At 46.3% G+C, this 16,071-nt stretch overlaps 1 protein-coding gene across 2 annotated transcripts in view; it reads right to left on the reverse strand.

The window, feature by feature from the left end:
• The window catches only part of PHACTR2 (phosphatase and actin regulator 2), a gene marked incomplete at both ends in the record, with an annotated part of 241,849 nt that extends 240,100 nt beyond the window's left edge, over nt 1–1,749 (reverse strand). For both annotated transcript variants that reach the window (XM_084228669.1, XM_084228667.1), the window contains one exon: nt 1,536–1,749. In XM_084228669.1, coding sequence (XP_084084795.1) covers nt 1,536–1,749 — 214 coding nt within the window. The remainder of the gene's footprint in view (nt 1–1,535) is intronic.
• Nucleotides 1,750–16,071: the final 14,322 nt, after the last annotated feature.

The following is a 16,071-nucleotide window of genomic DNA, read 5'->3' on the forward strand; positions in this document are numbered from 1 at the left end:
TGCCTATGGAACTTGTTTTATCTATGAAAATGAAAAATGGTGATACACGCTATGTTGATTTATCGACAGTCACCAGCAGGATTAACTTCTAGTTGTCTCTTTATTCATCTGAAGGGTTAATATTGGTTTAAAAAAAATCAGTCAAGATTATGCATGGGTCAAGTTCAATTTGGCCAAGACACAAAAAGCAGGAAGTAAAACACATTTGACTGAAAGATTTCCACCATGTAAATTCAACAGAAGAATCTTGACACAAATCTGTGACTTCCCCCGCTACCTGTTTGCAGCAGTTGCGGCCAGCTTTATCCAGATAAATTCACAGATTGCGGATGCCTTTGATATTTTCTAAGGACACATGTTGGGTGGCAAAAGCAGTATTACAAGAATAAAATAATAGGTGCCTAGCTGGAGTGGAGGGAGAGGCATGGAAATGTGCATTTGTTGAGGGGGAAGTAGGCTCTAAATAGAAGTGAGGCTAGTGCCATCTCAAAGGACGCATGACCCCAGAGCACAGGGGCTGAAAGGGGTGATGGTGGAAGGTAGTGCATACCTGCCGGCCACTGCCAGGCCATCTGGCTGCCTTGAGAGTTGATATTAGCCTCTGTTCCAGTTTCCCAGCTCCCAAGCACCCGCCCTAGATTGCTGATAATCATAAAACAACTGGTGGAAACTTAACAAATCTGCGGACTTGTAAAAACAGTTCTGTAGTTCTTAAACTGATGCTTTGTTCAGAAGCATTTAAAAACGATTAATTATTTATTCCCCATAGCCTCCGCGTGTGGAAGTCCCACACTCTCACCCCAGCTTTAAATACCGAGATAAGAGAGGCAAGGTTAAGTGATTTGCCCAACGCTGCCAGGCTCAGTGCTAGCAGCACCCACGCCCTGGGCCTGCGGGGTCCCGGTGCACAGCGCAAAGCAGGGGGGGACCTGTTCACAAAGGGGGACCTGTTCACAAAGAGGTGCCAGGACGCCAAACCAAGGCCAGCAAGCCGGTGCTACCTCCGAGGCGTTGGCTCCAGCCTTTGTTAAACAGCAGTGAAGCATCAACCGCGCCAATAGTGCGGCCACACTCTCGCCGCCACCTGCCTGGGTTTTGGCAGGAGGAAATACACCCCGGGTGTCCTCTGACCCGCAACCCCCCAAAGAACGTTTATTTCAGGAGCCTGTGCACTTGGGAGGGGTTCCAAGATCCGCCTCGCCCAAGGTCTCCAAGTGAGGGACCGCACCCTTCCGAGGTTTCAAAGCCGCGCGGGGGACCAGAAAGGTTCCTCTTCCAGACGGACTCCCCGACTCCAGCGCGGCCGGCGCCCCGAACCCCGCGGGGGCACCCTCGCCCCGGCGCCCCCACCGCGGCGGGCGCGAGCCTCTCGGGCTCCGGCCCCCAGCTGGGGGCGGGGAGGGTGCGCGCAGCCTCCACCTTACCCGGCCCCCCGCCGCCCCTCCGGCCGCCGGCCCCCCGCGCCTGCGGGCGCCACCTGCCCGCCTGCGCCCTCCGCGGTCCCCGGCCCGGCGCCCCGCGCCGCGCGCCCTTACCTGAGCCCGAGATGTGGACGCGCAGCGGGCGGCCCCGGCTGGAGCAGGACGACAGGTCGCTCTGGGAGCGGCCGCGCGGGCTCGGGTCCCCCGGCAGCCGGCGCAGGGCCGGGGGCGGCGGCGGGGCGGGCGCCGCGGGCTCGGGGGCTGTGGCCGCCGCCCGGGTGGCCGGCTCGCCCGGGGGCTCCGCGGGGCTCCGGCCCGCCTCGGCCATCGGCTCCGGGAGGACACCGGGCGGGCGCGCGGGGTGGGGTGGGGCGGCGCCCGGGGCTGCGCCGCGGAGCGCGGACCCCGAGGCGGCGAGCTAGGCGGGGAGGCTGGACGCGGCGCCGAGAAGCTCGCGGGGAGGCGGGAGGAGGAAGAGGACAGAAAAGTTTGCACAGGAAGGAGCCGCCTACAGCCGACTCTCCTCCCGCCGGCGAGAGCCGCCGGGCGCGGAGCTGGGCCGCCTGCGGTGCCCGCGAACCTGCCCGGCGGCCCCTCCCCCGAGGCGCAGGCCCTGCCCTTCGCGGGGTGGCCGCGGGGTCCTCTGCGCCCCGCGCTGGGCTCCCCGCCGGGGACCCCGGACAGACGCCCCGGGGACTCCAGGCGCCGCGATGCAAGGTCGGGGTTCACACCATTTCCCGGGGGATGCGGGGGGTCCTGGGGTGGGGCCCTGGGGGTGCCTCGGACACACTCTCGAGCTGCCCAGTGATGGAACAGAGTGATCACGCCCAGTGTGCAGAGACGCAAGGCGGCGCAAAGGTGTAGCGGACATGCTCGGGGGCTGGTGGCACATCTTGGTGACCCTTATCTCAAGTCCAGTCACCTTCCCCTCTCACCCCAGGCGCCCCCAAAGCCCATTTCTAGGTCTCACCACTGTCCATTCCTGGATTGCTGTGTGAGTGGACTCGAAGTTCATGTTTTAAACACCAGTCTTCAGAGAACTAAATAAATAACACAGATTTGATGTCTGTCAATGCATTCTAAGGGAAAGACAGGTCTCTGGCGACCTTGCTGGAAATACCAGAGTTAATCCTGGGCCTGGTAAAAGATTTTGCAAATTGGGCAGTGGAGATTTCGTGTTTCACCTGCTGACTTCACAGAACTAAACTTCATCAGTTTCAGTCTTAGGCCACCAAATTATGACTTGCTCAGAAAGAAAGGAATGTCCTGGAGTTCACCCACAGGCTATATAGATAAGGACCAGGAAGACATGTTATGGGGTGGGAGGAGGGGCGGAGGGGGACCAGGTTAGCAATCAACATTTATTTACACGAAATTAACATTTATTTACATGCAATTAACATTTATTTACACTTGCAAGCCCATACTCCAGATGCTTTGCACAGGTTGTAGCTTCTAATAAGAAAACAGAAGGGAAGAGACTGGAGGAGCAAAAAGAGGGGGTCCAAGCTAAAGAGGCCCACTAATGTCCACAAAGACAGAGTAGCAGCTAGTTTACAGTAATAGCTCACCTCTGATTGTTTAAAAGGCTTTCCGTGTCATTCTTCCAGTAACTCTGTGGAAAAGGAATGATTATTCCAGCTTTGCTGTGAAAATTGGCCAAAGCAGGTCCACTTCCACAGTCAGCCAGACTTGCCTGGCCCTGCTCTATTGCCTTCTTTTCACAACCTCTTACATTTAGACGGCTCCAAATGTTCCTTTGCTTCCTTGATGGCTTGCTTTGTTTGAGACAGCAAAGATGTCTGATTTCGTGGCTTTAGTGCATAGGTCATTGACAGGAATTAAAGGACACTTAGGGCCTCCCTGGTGGCTCAGGCAGTTGAGCGCCAACACTGTGAAGCTGTTCGCAGCCTCTCCAGCGCTGGTTCGATCCCGGCCGGCCAGGGAAAGTCCCACATGGCACAGCAGACCTCTCCTGTCTCATCTGCTGCTCCCCTCAGCAGTGTTGTTATAGAGCAACCCCGATATTAAACGGGTTCCTGGCTGTGGGTCCTCACCCGCACGCTTTAAAGGGACTTATGAATACTCCACTACAGGCACACACAAAAGGTTAATAAAAGGTTTATTCACAAGGGAAAAGGAAATAAGGAAAATGTACAACTCAGGGAGAAAATAGGGAAATAAAGTCTTTAATGCGTCCTACCCAATCCGACGACCTGGAAACTCAAAGTCACTCTCAGAGCTGGCTGCGAGCTGGCGGAGAGCCAAAAAATGGGGGATCCCCAAAGCCCACGTGTCTGCCTTTTATATCCACCTGGCTGCTTAACCCCACCCTCAGGTCCCAGCCACCTTCCCTTTGGTGGTGATGGGATTTGGAGTTCCCAGTGTCTTTGGCTTTGGCCTGGGGTGGGGGTGGAGTCCACAAAGCCTGTATGGAATTAGCTTTGGGACATCCTTTTCCCCCTAACAGTGTGTTTCCTCAGTCTGCCTGTTCTGCTCCCTGCTCTGTCTCTGGTGAATCCTCTCACCCTTCCACACATCTGGCCTGTACCCCAGCACTTGTATAAATAAAAAATAAATCTTTTTTTTTTAAAAAAGGACACTTAAATGGAGGCTCCGGTCACCGTGTTTCTCACCATCACGTGCTACTCAGTGTGGAGTGTTATCTGGCGATGCTGTCCTTACCCCTCACATCCCCTTCCTTTGTAATTAGCCTCTCCCCTGACACCCCCTCTATCCTCCCCCTGTTAGGGGGAAAAGGATGTCCTGAGCTAATTCTATACAGGTTTTGTGGACTCTACCCCCACGCCAGACCAAAGCAAATCAGGACATTGGGAAAGACAAATCCTATCACCACCAAAGAGAAGGTTGCTGGAACCTGAGGGTGGAGTTAAGAAGCCAGGTTTGATATAAAATCAGACATGTGGGTCTTGGGGGGGCTTTTTGGCTTCATGGCTCTTGGCTTGTAGCCAGCCCTCATAGTGCCATTGGGTTTCCAGGTCTGCGGATCGGGTAGGACGCATTAAAGACTTTATTTCCCTATTTTCTCCCTGAGTTGTACATTTTCCTTATTTCCTTTTCCCTTGTGAATAAACCTTTTATTAACCTTTTGTGTGTGCCTGTAGTGGAGTATTAATAAGTCCCTTTTAAGCGTGGGGGTGAGGACCCACAGCCAGGCAACCCATTTTATGTCAGGGCTGCCCTGTAACAGCCCCCACTACAAACACACACACACACACACACACACACATTGCCTTCTCTCGGGGCACTCATCCCAGTTCCCTCCACATGGTCTCACCCCATTGCTTGTAACACGAGGCTCACAAATCCTGCCACATTTTATGTTTCCCCCTTCTCGGGCTTGTCCTCTAAGGCATCTCTTCTGAAGACAAATACACGAATAATTAAATACTTCAAAACACATGGAGTCTTCTCTGACACATCATTCAGGTGTTGGGCCATTCATCACTTCCACTTTAATTCAATAAATTCATGTTTGAGTGCCTTTTGTGGGTCAGCACTGAGCCAGGTGCGCCATGCCCTCTAGGAACTCCTCCTCCCTGTTTCTCTTCATTCATTTTCCCTTCACAGTCAAGCTGCTAGAGAGAGGACAGCCAAGGGCTAGTCTCCAGTTCTTAGGGTGCTTCTGCCCCCCGTCATTCCTTTACTCTCTGCAGTGCTTTTCTGCCCCTGTTATTATATGGAGCTGTTTGGGTCAAGATCGCTTTTTTTTTAAAGTATAGGCCAGAGATGCAGGGGGTGGAGGTACAGGCCAGAGATGCGGGGGTTGGGGAGTAAGAGGCTTCACCAGAGACAGAGATGGGGAGCAGAACAGGCAGATTAACCGAAGTACACTGCTGAGGGGAGCAGCGGGTGAGTCAGGAGAGGTCTGCTGCGCCATGTGGGTTGCTCCCTGGCTGGCCGGGGATCAAACTACTGATTGCTTCATAGTGCAGTTCTTAACCCCTTGTGCCACCAGGGAGGCCCCCAAGATCACTTTTGGGCATATTCGTTATATGTCCTGCAGACCTGTCTGGCTTACTTAACCCCTGTGCAACATTTGACACCCTTGATCACTTGCTCCTTTCCTGGACTCTGCTTGACTAGTTTCACCTGGTGGTCCTCAAGCCCTGCTGCCTCCTTGTTCCTGTCTTCTCAGGATCTCTTTTCACCATCTGCTCTTATGTTGTGTTCCCCAGGGTCTGACAACAGCCTTCTTCCTTTCACACTTGACTTGTTTTTGTCCCACTGGGAAATCTCACCTTTAGCTTTGAACTACATGTAACTCCAAATCTCTGCCTCTACCCAGCTTCAGTGTCCAGGTGCCTGCTGGGACAGTTCACTCTTCTTAATGTTTCCCTGCCCTTGACAACCAGCATCCCCCAAGCTGAACTCCTCCATGAAACTGTCCTGTCTGTCCTCCATCTCTAATAAACTTCTCCAGAATCAGTTTCCTCCTTGCCACTTCACCGCCACTTCTTTAGCTTAAGCCTATCATCTTCAAGCTTCCCCAAAAAGAGAAGATTCTCTGCTTGTAGCCTCACCGCTTTCCACTCTGCCACCACCTTATTCCTAGAATGATCTCTCGAAAATGCTCACAAGACTTTGCTGCCCCACCATTTACACTCCTTCAAAACAAATATGCACGCCCTGAAGTCAAGTGTTTATTCCTCAGCATGGCATAACACGCTCTGCCCTGCCCCCAATGCTCTCCTTGCCTCCTTGCATCTGTATATTATTTTGCTCTCTGGGGTGCAGACCTAATTGTAGCTCCCTCCTCCTCCTCTCCTTGTATGTTTGCACTCTCATTTCCTCTGTCCAGAGCGTTGATCCCCACCTTCCCTAAATGATCATCACTCTTCTTCAAGCCTCACATCCTGTTTCTTTCCATCTGAGTTTTCCTTACACCTCCCTAAACTCCAAGCTGGACAAGTGGACCTCCTGAGCAGGACCGTAATATCCCACTCATACCTCCATGATGTCTCTTTTCACATAGGATGCGGTTGTTGAGACACTCATGGTCTCTGCTTCTCCCATGAGCCACCTCACGGCCTCGAGTGTGGGACTCACCTTTTTTCTCCTAGCACCTTGGTGTGTGGGCTTTGTGAGCTAATGAAAGTCATTAACCAACAATTGTCTGGGTAGGCAGGACAGGGACAGAACTGTGGTGTATGTGGAAGGCACCATGGAAAGCCAAAGAAGAAGGCACCTAACTTGTCTGAGGCGGAGGATCACGGCAGGCTTCCTAAAGAAGCAGCATCTGAAATTCGAAGGCTTGCCAGGATGGGAGCAGGTGTTTGCGAGGACATAGAGCTTAGGGACTGGGGCTCCCAGCACATTTTATGTATGGCTGATCACAGAAGTCAGTGGGAAGAGGTAAATCTTTTTTTTGCAAAGATATCTTTTATTTATTTATGCATACAAAAGCTGGGGTGCAAGGCCAAAGGTGCCGGGGGTTGAGAGGATTCATCAGAGAGAGTGGAAAGCAGAACAGGCAGCTCTACTGAAATACACTGCTGAGGGGAGCAGCAGGCGAGACAGGAGAGGTCTGCTGTGCCCTTTGAGTCAGCTTCCTTCCTGGGGATCCAGTGCTGCAGTGGCTGTGGATGACTTCATAGTGCTGAGACTTAACCCCTTAAACCACCAGAGAGGACCTGAGAATTAAATCTTTTCTTTTTTCAAAGATTTATTTATTTTTAATTTTTTTTAATAGAGGCATGCTTTATTTATTTATTTATTTGTTTGTTTTGTTTATACAGGCACTGGGTACAGTCAGAAGCACGGGAGGGTGAGAGAATTCACCAGAGCCAGAGTGGGGAGCAGAGCAGGCAGAAGGACCGAAGTACACCGCTGAGGGGAGCAGCGGGCGGCAGGAGAGGTCTGCGCGCCATGTGGGACCCTCCTCCGGTGGCCGGGGAGCAGCCGGGGATCGAACCGGCGCCGCAGAGGCCGCGGGCAGCTTCGCAACCCAGCGCTCAACCGCTGCGCCACCGGGGAGGCCCTAAAGATTTATTTATTTATTTGTACAAGAACCGGGGTACAGGCCAGATTCGAGGGAGGGTGAAAGGATTCACCAGAGACAGAGCAGGGAACTGGCAGATCGAATGAAATACCCTGCTGAGGGGAGCAGCGGATGAGACAGGAGACATCTGCTGCGCCAAGTGGGACCCTCGCCGGCTGGCCCACAGGGATCAAACCGGCGCTGCAGAGGCCATGGACGGCTTCACAACACTGTGCTCAGCCGCCTGCGCCACCAGGGGAGGCCCCTGAGAATTAAATCTTGAGTCTGAAAAGATGGGCAGAAAGTGATTAGGATTCACTTTTCAAATGCCATTATGTCTGCAATTCTAAAATTATTAGATGCCATTTTCCACTGGAGTTTTGTCTATTTCTAGTTTGTTTAGCCTGTCTCATCCCTACGGTAAGATTTCTGCTTCCTTAGCAAGTGATATCGCTCAGCACATTGGACAATATTTTGCCTAGCACTTAATAAACACAAATTCTTTGACAGATAAAGAGGAAAACAGTTCAGCTTTTCAGAGCAAAATGTTTCTAAATGCTATTAGCTTGTTTATTTAGCTATTTTCATTAAAGTTATTAAATTTCATTTTTATTTCTGAAAAGTTAAAAATAAAAACTAGAGATGAAAAGAGAATTGCATATCTTACTGTATGCATTTTTTTCAGAGTGTATGCATAAATACACTATGGGGTGTAGGCCAGAGGTGCGGGAGTAGGAGTGGTGGGATTCACTGGAGACAGAGTGGGGATCACAACAGGCAGATCTGCTGAAATACACTGGTACGGGGAGCAGCAGGTGATACAGGAGAGGTCTGCTGAGCCATGTGGGCTGGCTCCCTGGCCTGGGATTGAACTAGTGCTGCAGTGGCTGCCAATAGCTTCATAGTGCTGAAACTTAACCCCTTGTGCCACCAGGGAGGTCCACCTGAAGACACTTTTTGAAAACAATACCAATCCCCTTCCAACTTGGGTTGCTTTTATGACTGTGATTTAATTGTCTTTCCCTCCTTCCCCGCACCCCACATATATACAAAGCTCCATTTTTCAGACTTCATATATAAAACAGGCACGCAAAAATATAGCAGAAAGGTTTTCCTAGAAAAGATTGTTCCAAAATATATGACATTATAAATGAGTGCCTTTTATTGACAATGTTTTTCCTTAATACATGTAGATAAAATCACCTTGAGTAAGAGAATGTGAATCAAAATAATATTTGAAAAGAAGTGGCAGAGATCAAAATGGATGATACACAAAGAAAATGAAATAGCAGAAAGGCAAGGAATCCAGGTCATAAACCGAGCTTGATAACAAATGAAGATAAAGGGCCATAATGCAGAGAGAGCAGGCCTGCATTTTTTGTTGTTTTTTTTTTTAATATTTATTTTTATTAATCTCTGCAGACAAGAACTGGGGTGCAGGCCAGAGGTGTGGGGGTGAGAGGATTCACCAGAGACAGAGTGGGGAGCAGAACAGGCAGATTGACTGAAATACACTCCTGAAGAGAGCAGCGGGAGAGACAGGAGAGGTCTGCTGCACCATGTGGATCAGCTCCTTGGTGGCATCAAACTCAAGCTGTCACGGTGATAGTGCTGAGACTTAACCCCTACGCCACCAAGGAGGCCCAAGAGTAAGCCTGCATTTTAAGTCATGTTAGAAAAAGAAAAGGAGGGCTTCCCTGGTGGCACAGGTGGTTAAGGAGAGCACTGTGAAGCTGTCCACAGCCTCTGCAGCATGGGTTCGATCCCGGCCAGCTGCGGAGACACCCACATGGTGTGGCAGACCTCTCCTGTCTCACCTGCTACTCCCCTCAGCAGTATGTTTCGTCTGCCTTTTCTGTTCCCCATACTCTCTCTGGTGAATCCTCTCACTCTCCCTTACATCTGGCCTGTACCCCGGTTCTTGTATAAATAAATAAATCTTTTTAAAAAAATTGTAAAAAATGAAAACAAAAAATAGGAAACTAGTATTGATGACTTCTAAAATGTCTTCTGATCTGGGAATTGTATTCATAAAATTCTTAAAATTCTTAAAATTGAACATGAAATTCTTCCAGAGGGAGGCCAAAGCTGGTTCATAGTTTTAGTCCAAATCACTATTTCACTCAAAGTTATAAGCTACAAAAGTAAATCTTCCTTTCTCCCTATCTTTTTGCCTTGCTCCCTACCTTACTTCTTCTCACTCTAAATTTGGCTAATTTGTCCTATTATGCCAAGGCTTTATGCTAGGCACAGAGATAAAGGAATCTTTTAATCTCAGAAAAAGAGTCCTGGAGGTTCCTCCCCGGTGGTTCAGTGGGTTGAGCCCAGTGCTGTGAAGCTGTCTGCAGCCTCTGCCATGCCGGTTCGATTCCCCGCCGGCCAGGAAGAGTTCCACATGGCGCAGCAGACCTCCCCTATCTTGCCCGCTGCTCCCCTCAGCAGTGTATTTCGGTCTGTTTGCCTGTTCTGCTCCCTGCTCTGTCTCTGGTGGATTCTCTTGCCCTCCCGTGCCTCTGGCCTGCACCCCAGTGCTTGTATAAATAATCTTTAAAAAAAATAGCCCTGAACAGTGGGTGCACAACTACAACAGAGAAACAAAGGAGGGATCCCCTACCCTTTTTGCATGAGTGGGGCTTTAAGGAAGAGGACACAAGAAGAGGATCATAAAAGTGAATAGGGATGAAACAGAGGGAAGCAAGCCAAGCAGAGGGGATCCCCCAAGCATAAGAGCCCAGGGTAGAAAGAAGTGGGAAGTGGGTATGGTGGAGCCCTGGAGGTGGAGATGTATTGGGAGATGAAAGAGAGAGGGCTGCTTAAGGATTCCACAGAGTGGTAGCAGGATCACAGTCATCTTTGTTTCAACTTTGAGAACTAATTTGATACCTAAGTAATATGCTACTAAATTTGAGTTGTTTTATATATATATATATATATATATATATATATATATATATATATATAAACTCAACTCCCTCTACAAAGAATGCCAAGAGATATTTTCCAGGATTCCTTCCTGCTCCTTGGATCACACACGAATTTTAGCAATTAAGGGTTTAAGGAGATCGGAGGGGACTTTCACAGTTCTTACAGGCTCCTTCCCTAGACTTGCAGGAATCGGCATGTAGTGCCCAGGACACGCAGTCAACACAGAAGCCAGCCTCAACCCCATTCCCAGCAAGGATTGGAAGTGTCCAGCACACCTAGAGATTGGGTTCTCCTTAATTCAACCCTCAGAACACTAAAATCAAGTGTTGGGGGGAATGCAAAATGGCACATTTACTTTGGAAATTAGTTTGATAGTGGCTTATATGTTGAAATGTATATTTATCCTTTGACTCAGCAACCTCATTCATTGGCATTTATCCAAGGGAAATGAAAACTTATGTTCATGCAAAAATCTGACAGTAAATGTTTATTGTGACTTTACTTATAATCTCTAGGAAATCAAAACAGCCTAGATAAATACATCCATGCAGTAGAATACTACTCAGCAACATGAAGTTCTGAACAAATGTATGCAACATAGATGAATCTCAAAAGCATTAAGCTGAGTAAAAGTAGCCAGACTCAAATGGCTTCATACAGTGTATTCCATTCAATAACATTCTGGGAAAGGCAAAATGCAGGGGCAGAAACAGAGCAGTTGAAAGGAATAGAGGGAGAGGGATGACCTTTTTGGATAATGGAATTGTTCTATATATCTATCTATTGTAGTGACAACAACCATATTTGTAAAATCACATAATTAAATACAAAAAAAGGAGGAAATTTTACTATGTGAATTGTACCTCAAGGGAATGAATTGCCTTCCCTTTCCTTCCCTTTGGGCACAACCCAGCTTTGAACGGCCAAGATTTTCAGCAACAAAGACCTGCTGACAGTTTGCGCTGTGCTTAGGGACTTTTCTGGTTTGGAGGCTTTGTACTCACATAAAAAGAAGAAAGACTGTTGAAAATGCTATATGGCTCCTAGGAAGAAAAGATCTACTCTTCTGGAAGGAACCCAAATGATTTTTTGTCCCCTTTTGATGCACCTCTAGCTGCATGGGCAGGGCCAAGGAAAATCAAACCAGATGAAAAGCAGAGGTCAGTTTAGGGGCTGGGTGCCCTGATCCTGTTTCAATCAAAGTCCTGCTGCCTGTTGTGGTGCTGAAGATGAGGATCATACCAGTAAGCTGTTCCTAACAAACTGTAACTGGATGAATGGACATGTCTGCTTCATTCTTCAGACTCAAATTATCTTCTCAGTTTATTTATTTAGATTTATTTATTTATGCATACAAGAACTGGAGTAGAGGCCAGAGGTGCAGGGGGTGAGAGGACTCACCAGAGACAGAGTGGGGAACAGAACAGGTAGATGTACTGAAATACACTGCTGAGGGGAGCAATGGGCGAGACAGGAAAGGTCTGCTGTGACATGTGGGTCAACTCCCTGGCTGGCCAAGGATCCATGCTGCAGAGGCTGCAGATAGCTTCACAGTGCTGTGCTTAACCACTTGCGCCCCCAGGCCCTTATCTTCTCAGTTTAGAGGAATGGATTCATTCCCACAGCCATGCAGGTAATCTGGCTCTTGAGCCCATGTGCTAACCACACACCCTGTTACCCAGGGGTAGGCCAATGGAACAGAATAAGGAATCCTAAGTGTGCCAAACAGACCTAAATCTGAGTCTACCATAAAGGTACTATCATAAATCAATGGGAATTAATCAACAAATGGTATTTGAAGATTTTCCAAAATATTTGGAAACTATCTTTGAAATCTTCCTTTGACAGATTGACTAATACAGATACACTAACTATAAAGATGGATGAAAGAGTTTTTAAAAATCACAACCTGTAAAAAAGAAAAAAATATGGGCCAGAAAAGCACTTTCTAGAAATGAAATAATGGAAAAACTCATAAAGGAAAAAAATCAATAGATTTGACTTCACAAAATTCAAAAACAATACTGTAAAGCAATTCAGAAACAAAACAAAAAGTAAATTGATTCCAGAAATATTGTATCCAATTTACATTATGGCTCACAAAATTGTATCAATTTATACCTGTGTTTATAGTATAGAGGGTTCCACCAGCATTGACCAGAAAATTTGAGAAAACATTTCTAAGTTGACAAGAATGATAGTGATAAGCTTCTGTTGTTATAATTAGCATTTTTTAAAAGTCTAGTGTCTGTATACCTGTTTGATATCTTTATTGGCCATTTAGATTTCCTGTTTAGGAAATGGCTCTTCATGTCCTTTCTCAATTTCTCTGTAGAGATTTTAGCCTTATTGATTTGTTGGAGCACTTTACAGATGAGGAGGAGCACAATTTTTTTTCATTCTGGTAGAAAATGTATTTGTTCAGTTTGCTGTTTGCCTTTTAGTTCTATTTTACATTTTTAATTCCTGTGGCTAATGGAATTTTTTTTTCTTTTTCAAGCCAGTTGTGTATACAGGAAAGCTATTGATTTTTATATATTTGTAACCTAGTATCTTTTTGAATTCTTTTTAGTTCTGAGAGTTTTCAGTTAACTCTGTCTTGGTTTTATTTTGGGTCTATAACAATATCATATACAAAAAGGAAGGAGAGGTAATGAAGAAAGGAGATGCCGGAAGTGCAATTTTGGGGGAAATAAATATTCTTTTTCTTTATTCTTATGGGAATGTCTCTAGAATTTCACTCTTAAGTTGAAGAGTTGACTCTTGGTTTGATGTAAAATATTAATCATTATCGTAGGAGCTATCTTTCTACCCTAAGGTTGGTTTTATTTTTAAGGAAGTATTATGACAGGCTAGTATTCCTATATATCAAAGATGGTAATAAGAATAAAATCAAACATTTAAAATTCATGAGAAGGCAAACTAGAAACAGCATATTTTCAGTTTGAGACCAAAGAAACAAACAAACAAGTCCCCTGTGATTATTTTACCTGTTGTGGATATGATTTTTTTAACAGTCCTTTGATTTTCCTTTGGGAATTACTCCTTCCTTTTAAAAAATTAACCTTATTGAAGGTTAATTTACATAAAATACGTTGTGCCTATTTAAATGCACAAATGGATGAATTTTGACATATTGACACATAGTTGAAATGCCATCCTCTAGTTCCTGATGATTTCTATCATTCCCAAAGATTCTTTACAGTCCATCCTTTCCTTTGCCCGTACTTCCAGGCAACTACTATTTGGCTTTTCAAATTTGTTATTATAGATTAGTTGGTATTTTTAAGAATTTTGTACAAGTGGAATCACACTGTATGGACATTACATCTGGCTTCTTCCACTCAGCTCTTTTCCCACTTCCAGAAAGGTAGAGAAACTTGGTACTACTGAAGATGACCTTCCTCAGAAGGCGCCTTGGGGCCCCTTGGTAGCCTGGAGGCTAATCCCGCTTCAGAAAATGAGAACTCCAGTGACAGTGGTCAGAGTCATTTAGAGCTCTTGTGTTTTAAGGATTCTCTAGGAAAAATGTCCCTTGAGACTGGATTTCTACTCCCTGAGAGGAAAAGGAGAAACCAACATTCTGGGTTGATGATGGCTTAGACTCCAGAACCTCATAACCCAGTGCCCTGTAATTCTGGAGATGAAGAAGTATATGAACTGAAAGAACTGATCTCAGAAATGTGGGCACCTGGACACTCAGGAAGATGGCCTCAAGAGGGAGCCGAAATGACTGACTATGGAGACCTATCACATCGAAAATTTAGACATGGATCCTTCAACCCTCTGCAGTAGATCTACTTGTGCAAGCCAAAAGAAGGGACCAGAGAGAGTTGCCACTTGAAAACCCAGATATTGCCCCCTTGGGAACTTAGCAAGGTCATATGTGTGTGTTATTTTCCTTTTGCTCCTGTAACAAATTGCCACAAACATGGCTGCTAAAAAAACCCCACAAATTTGTTGTCAAGCATTCTGGAAGTCAGAAGTCCAAACTGGGCTTCACCACACTAAAATCAAGTTGTTAGGTCTATGTTCCTTCTGTAAGCTCTAGGGTATAATCTATTTCTTTGCTTAGTGACTGCAATTATTCTTTGGCTTAATGATTCTCTTCCATCTTCAAAGTCAGCCAAGTCTTTTTCTCCTGATGCCATCCTGCTGCATCCTTCCTCTCCACTGAAGGACCTCTGTGATTATATTAGGCTCACCCAGATAATGCAGGCTAAACTCATTATTTCAAGGAAAACATATCAGCAAGTTTAATTCCACCTGCAATCAAAATTCTCCTTTTCCATAACATATTCACAGTGTCCCAGGGTTAGGAGTGGACATCCTTGCATGGGGGACATAGTCTGCTACACTCCACATGTATATTCCATATGTCACATGTTCCAAATATGTAAATTCACAGAACTGACCACAAAGAGCTACCACTTGAGAGCACATGTATGCATGCAAAGATGGCCATCCATATGGATATAATGAGCTAGCCATGGAGAGTTGGCGGTCTTGAGAACCCGTTCATTATCATCCTTGGGCACTCTGGGAGATTCCCATGTGTGGGAAGTAAAGAGTGTGGGACCATCCTCTCTTGAGGAACTCAGGAGGCCAACCCCAAGTGTTCTGTAGCACAGAACCAGGATCGCTTGCAGAATTCCACAGCACAGTTCACAACAACTCCACATCCAGCCCTGGGAGTTTCAAGAAGCAGGATTCAACACTAGCTGCGGTGTGGAAGTTGTATGTACCCCTTCTGAATGCCATGAGCTCCAACAACAACTCATATGGAAAAGTGGAGATATTAAGCTTTCTGCCAAGAAGATAATTGGATATTGGAGGCAAACAAAACATGGTTAACAGTCTATCAAAATTTTAAATAAAGTCAGGATCCAACCCTGTGCTTAAAAAAAAAGTGCAAATGGAAAAATCCTGTTATTCAACATTTTGAACAAAAGGAAGGCAGTCCTGGGAGTTTCTCATTTGTTATGTTGCTCAGCAACTGATACTGAAGAATTCTGATATGGATCTTGCCTTCAAAAATCAGCCAGAAGATTCCATAACTGTTTCTGGAAACCTGTAAGCATGTTTCATTTTTATAACCCCATTCTACTTATTGATGAACAACTACATGACTTAAATTTTAAATTTTCCGTGAAGAAAATTGAGAAAACATAAATTATCAAGAATAAATCTTTTACAGACATTTGAGAGTCTTTTCCTTTTTTGGAATAAAAATTTGAGCAGTTCTGTAGTCAGGGAATAGTATGGGCTGTACTGATCTTCACAGAATGAATGAAGTTCTTTCTAATAAGTTTTCAAGCTATCAATACCCATGGATGAAGAGGATGTGTTGTGATGAGAACTGGAATGTCGTCCCCAGATAGAGATGTCAAAGGAATGCAGTCTTGTGTGCAACACACTCCACCATCTTTATTGCTCTACAAGAACTTCTAGAGATAATAAGAGAAAGGGACCTCTCACTTGGTGCCAGGCTCTGATGAGTCATCACCTCACCACTGCACATATGTTATCTCTGTTCTGGTCACTGTCATGATACAATCTTTGATAGCTCTTTGATTGTCGAGTTCCAGTCATCTTAGGAGATCGTAGACATTTTTCTTTGTTAGAATCTGTCCACATGACTGACTCTTGATATCCTGACTGCTATAATGTTCTAGCTTCAGCAATTCTAGTAAATAGCCCTCAGGGTCAAGAATGGAACCAATC

This window comes from Talpa europaea, assembly GCF_964194135.1.
Source record: "Talpa europaea genome assembly, chromosome: 2".
In the NCBI taxonomy this organism is placed as follows: domain Eukaryota; kingdom Metazoa; phylum Chordata; class Mammalia; order Eulipotyphla; family Talpidae; genus Talpa; species Talpa europaea.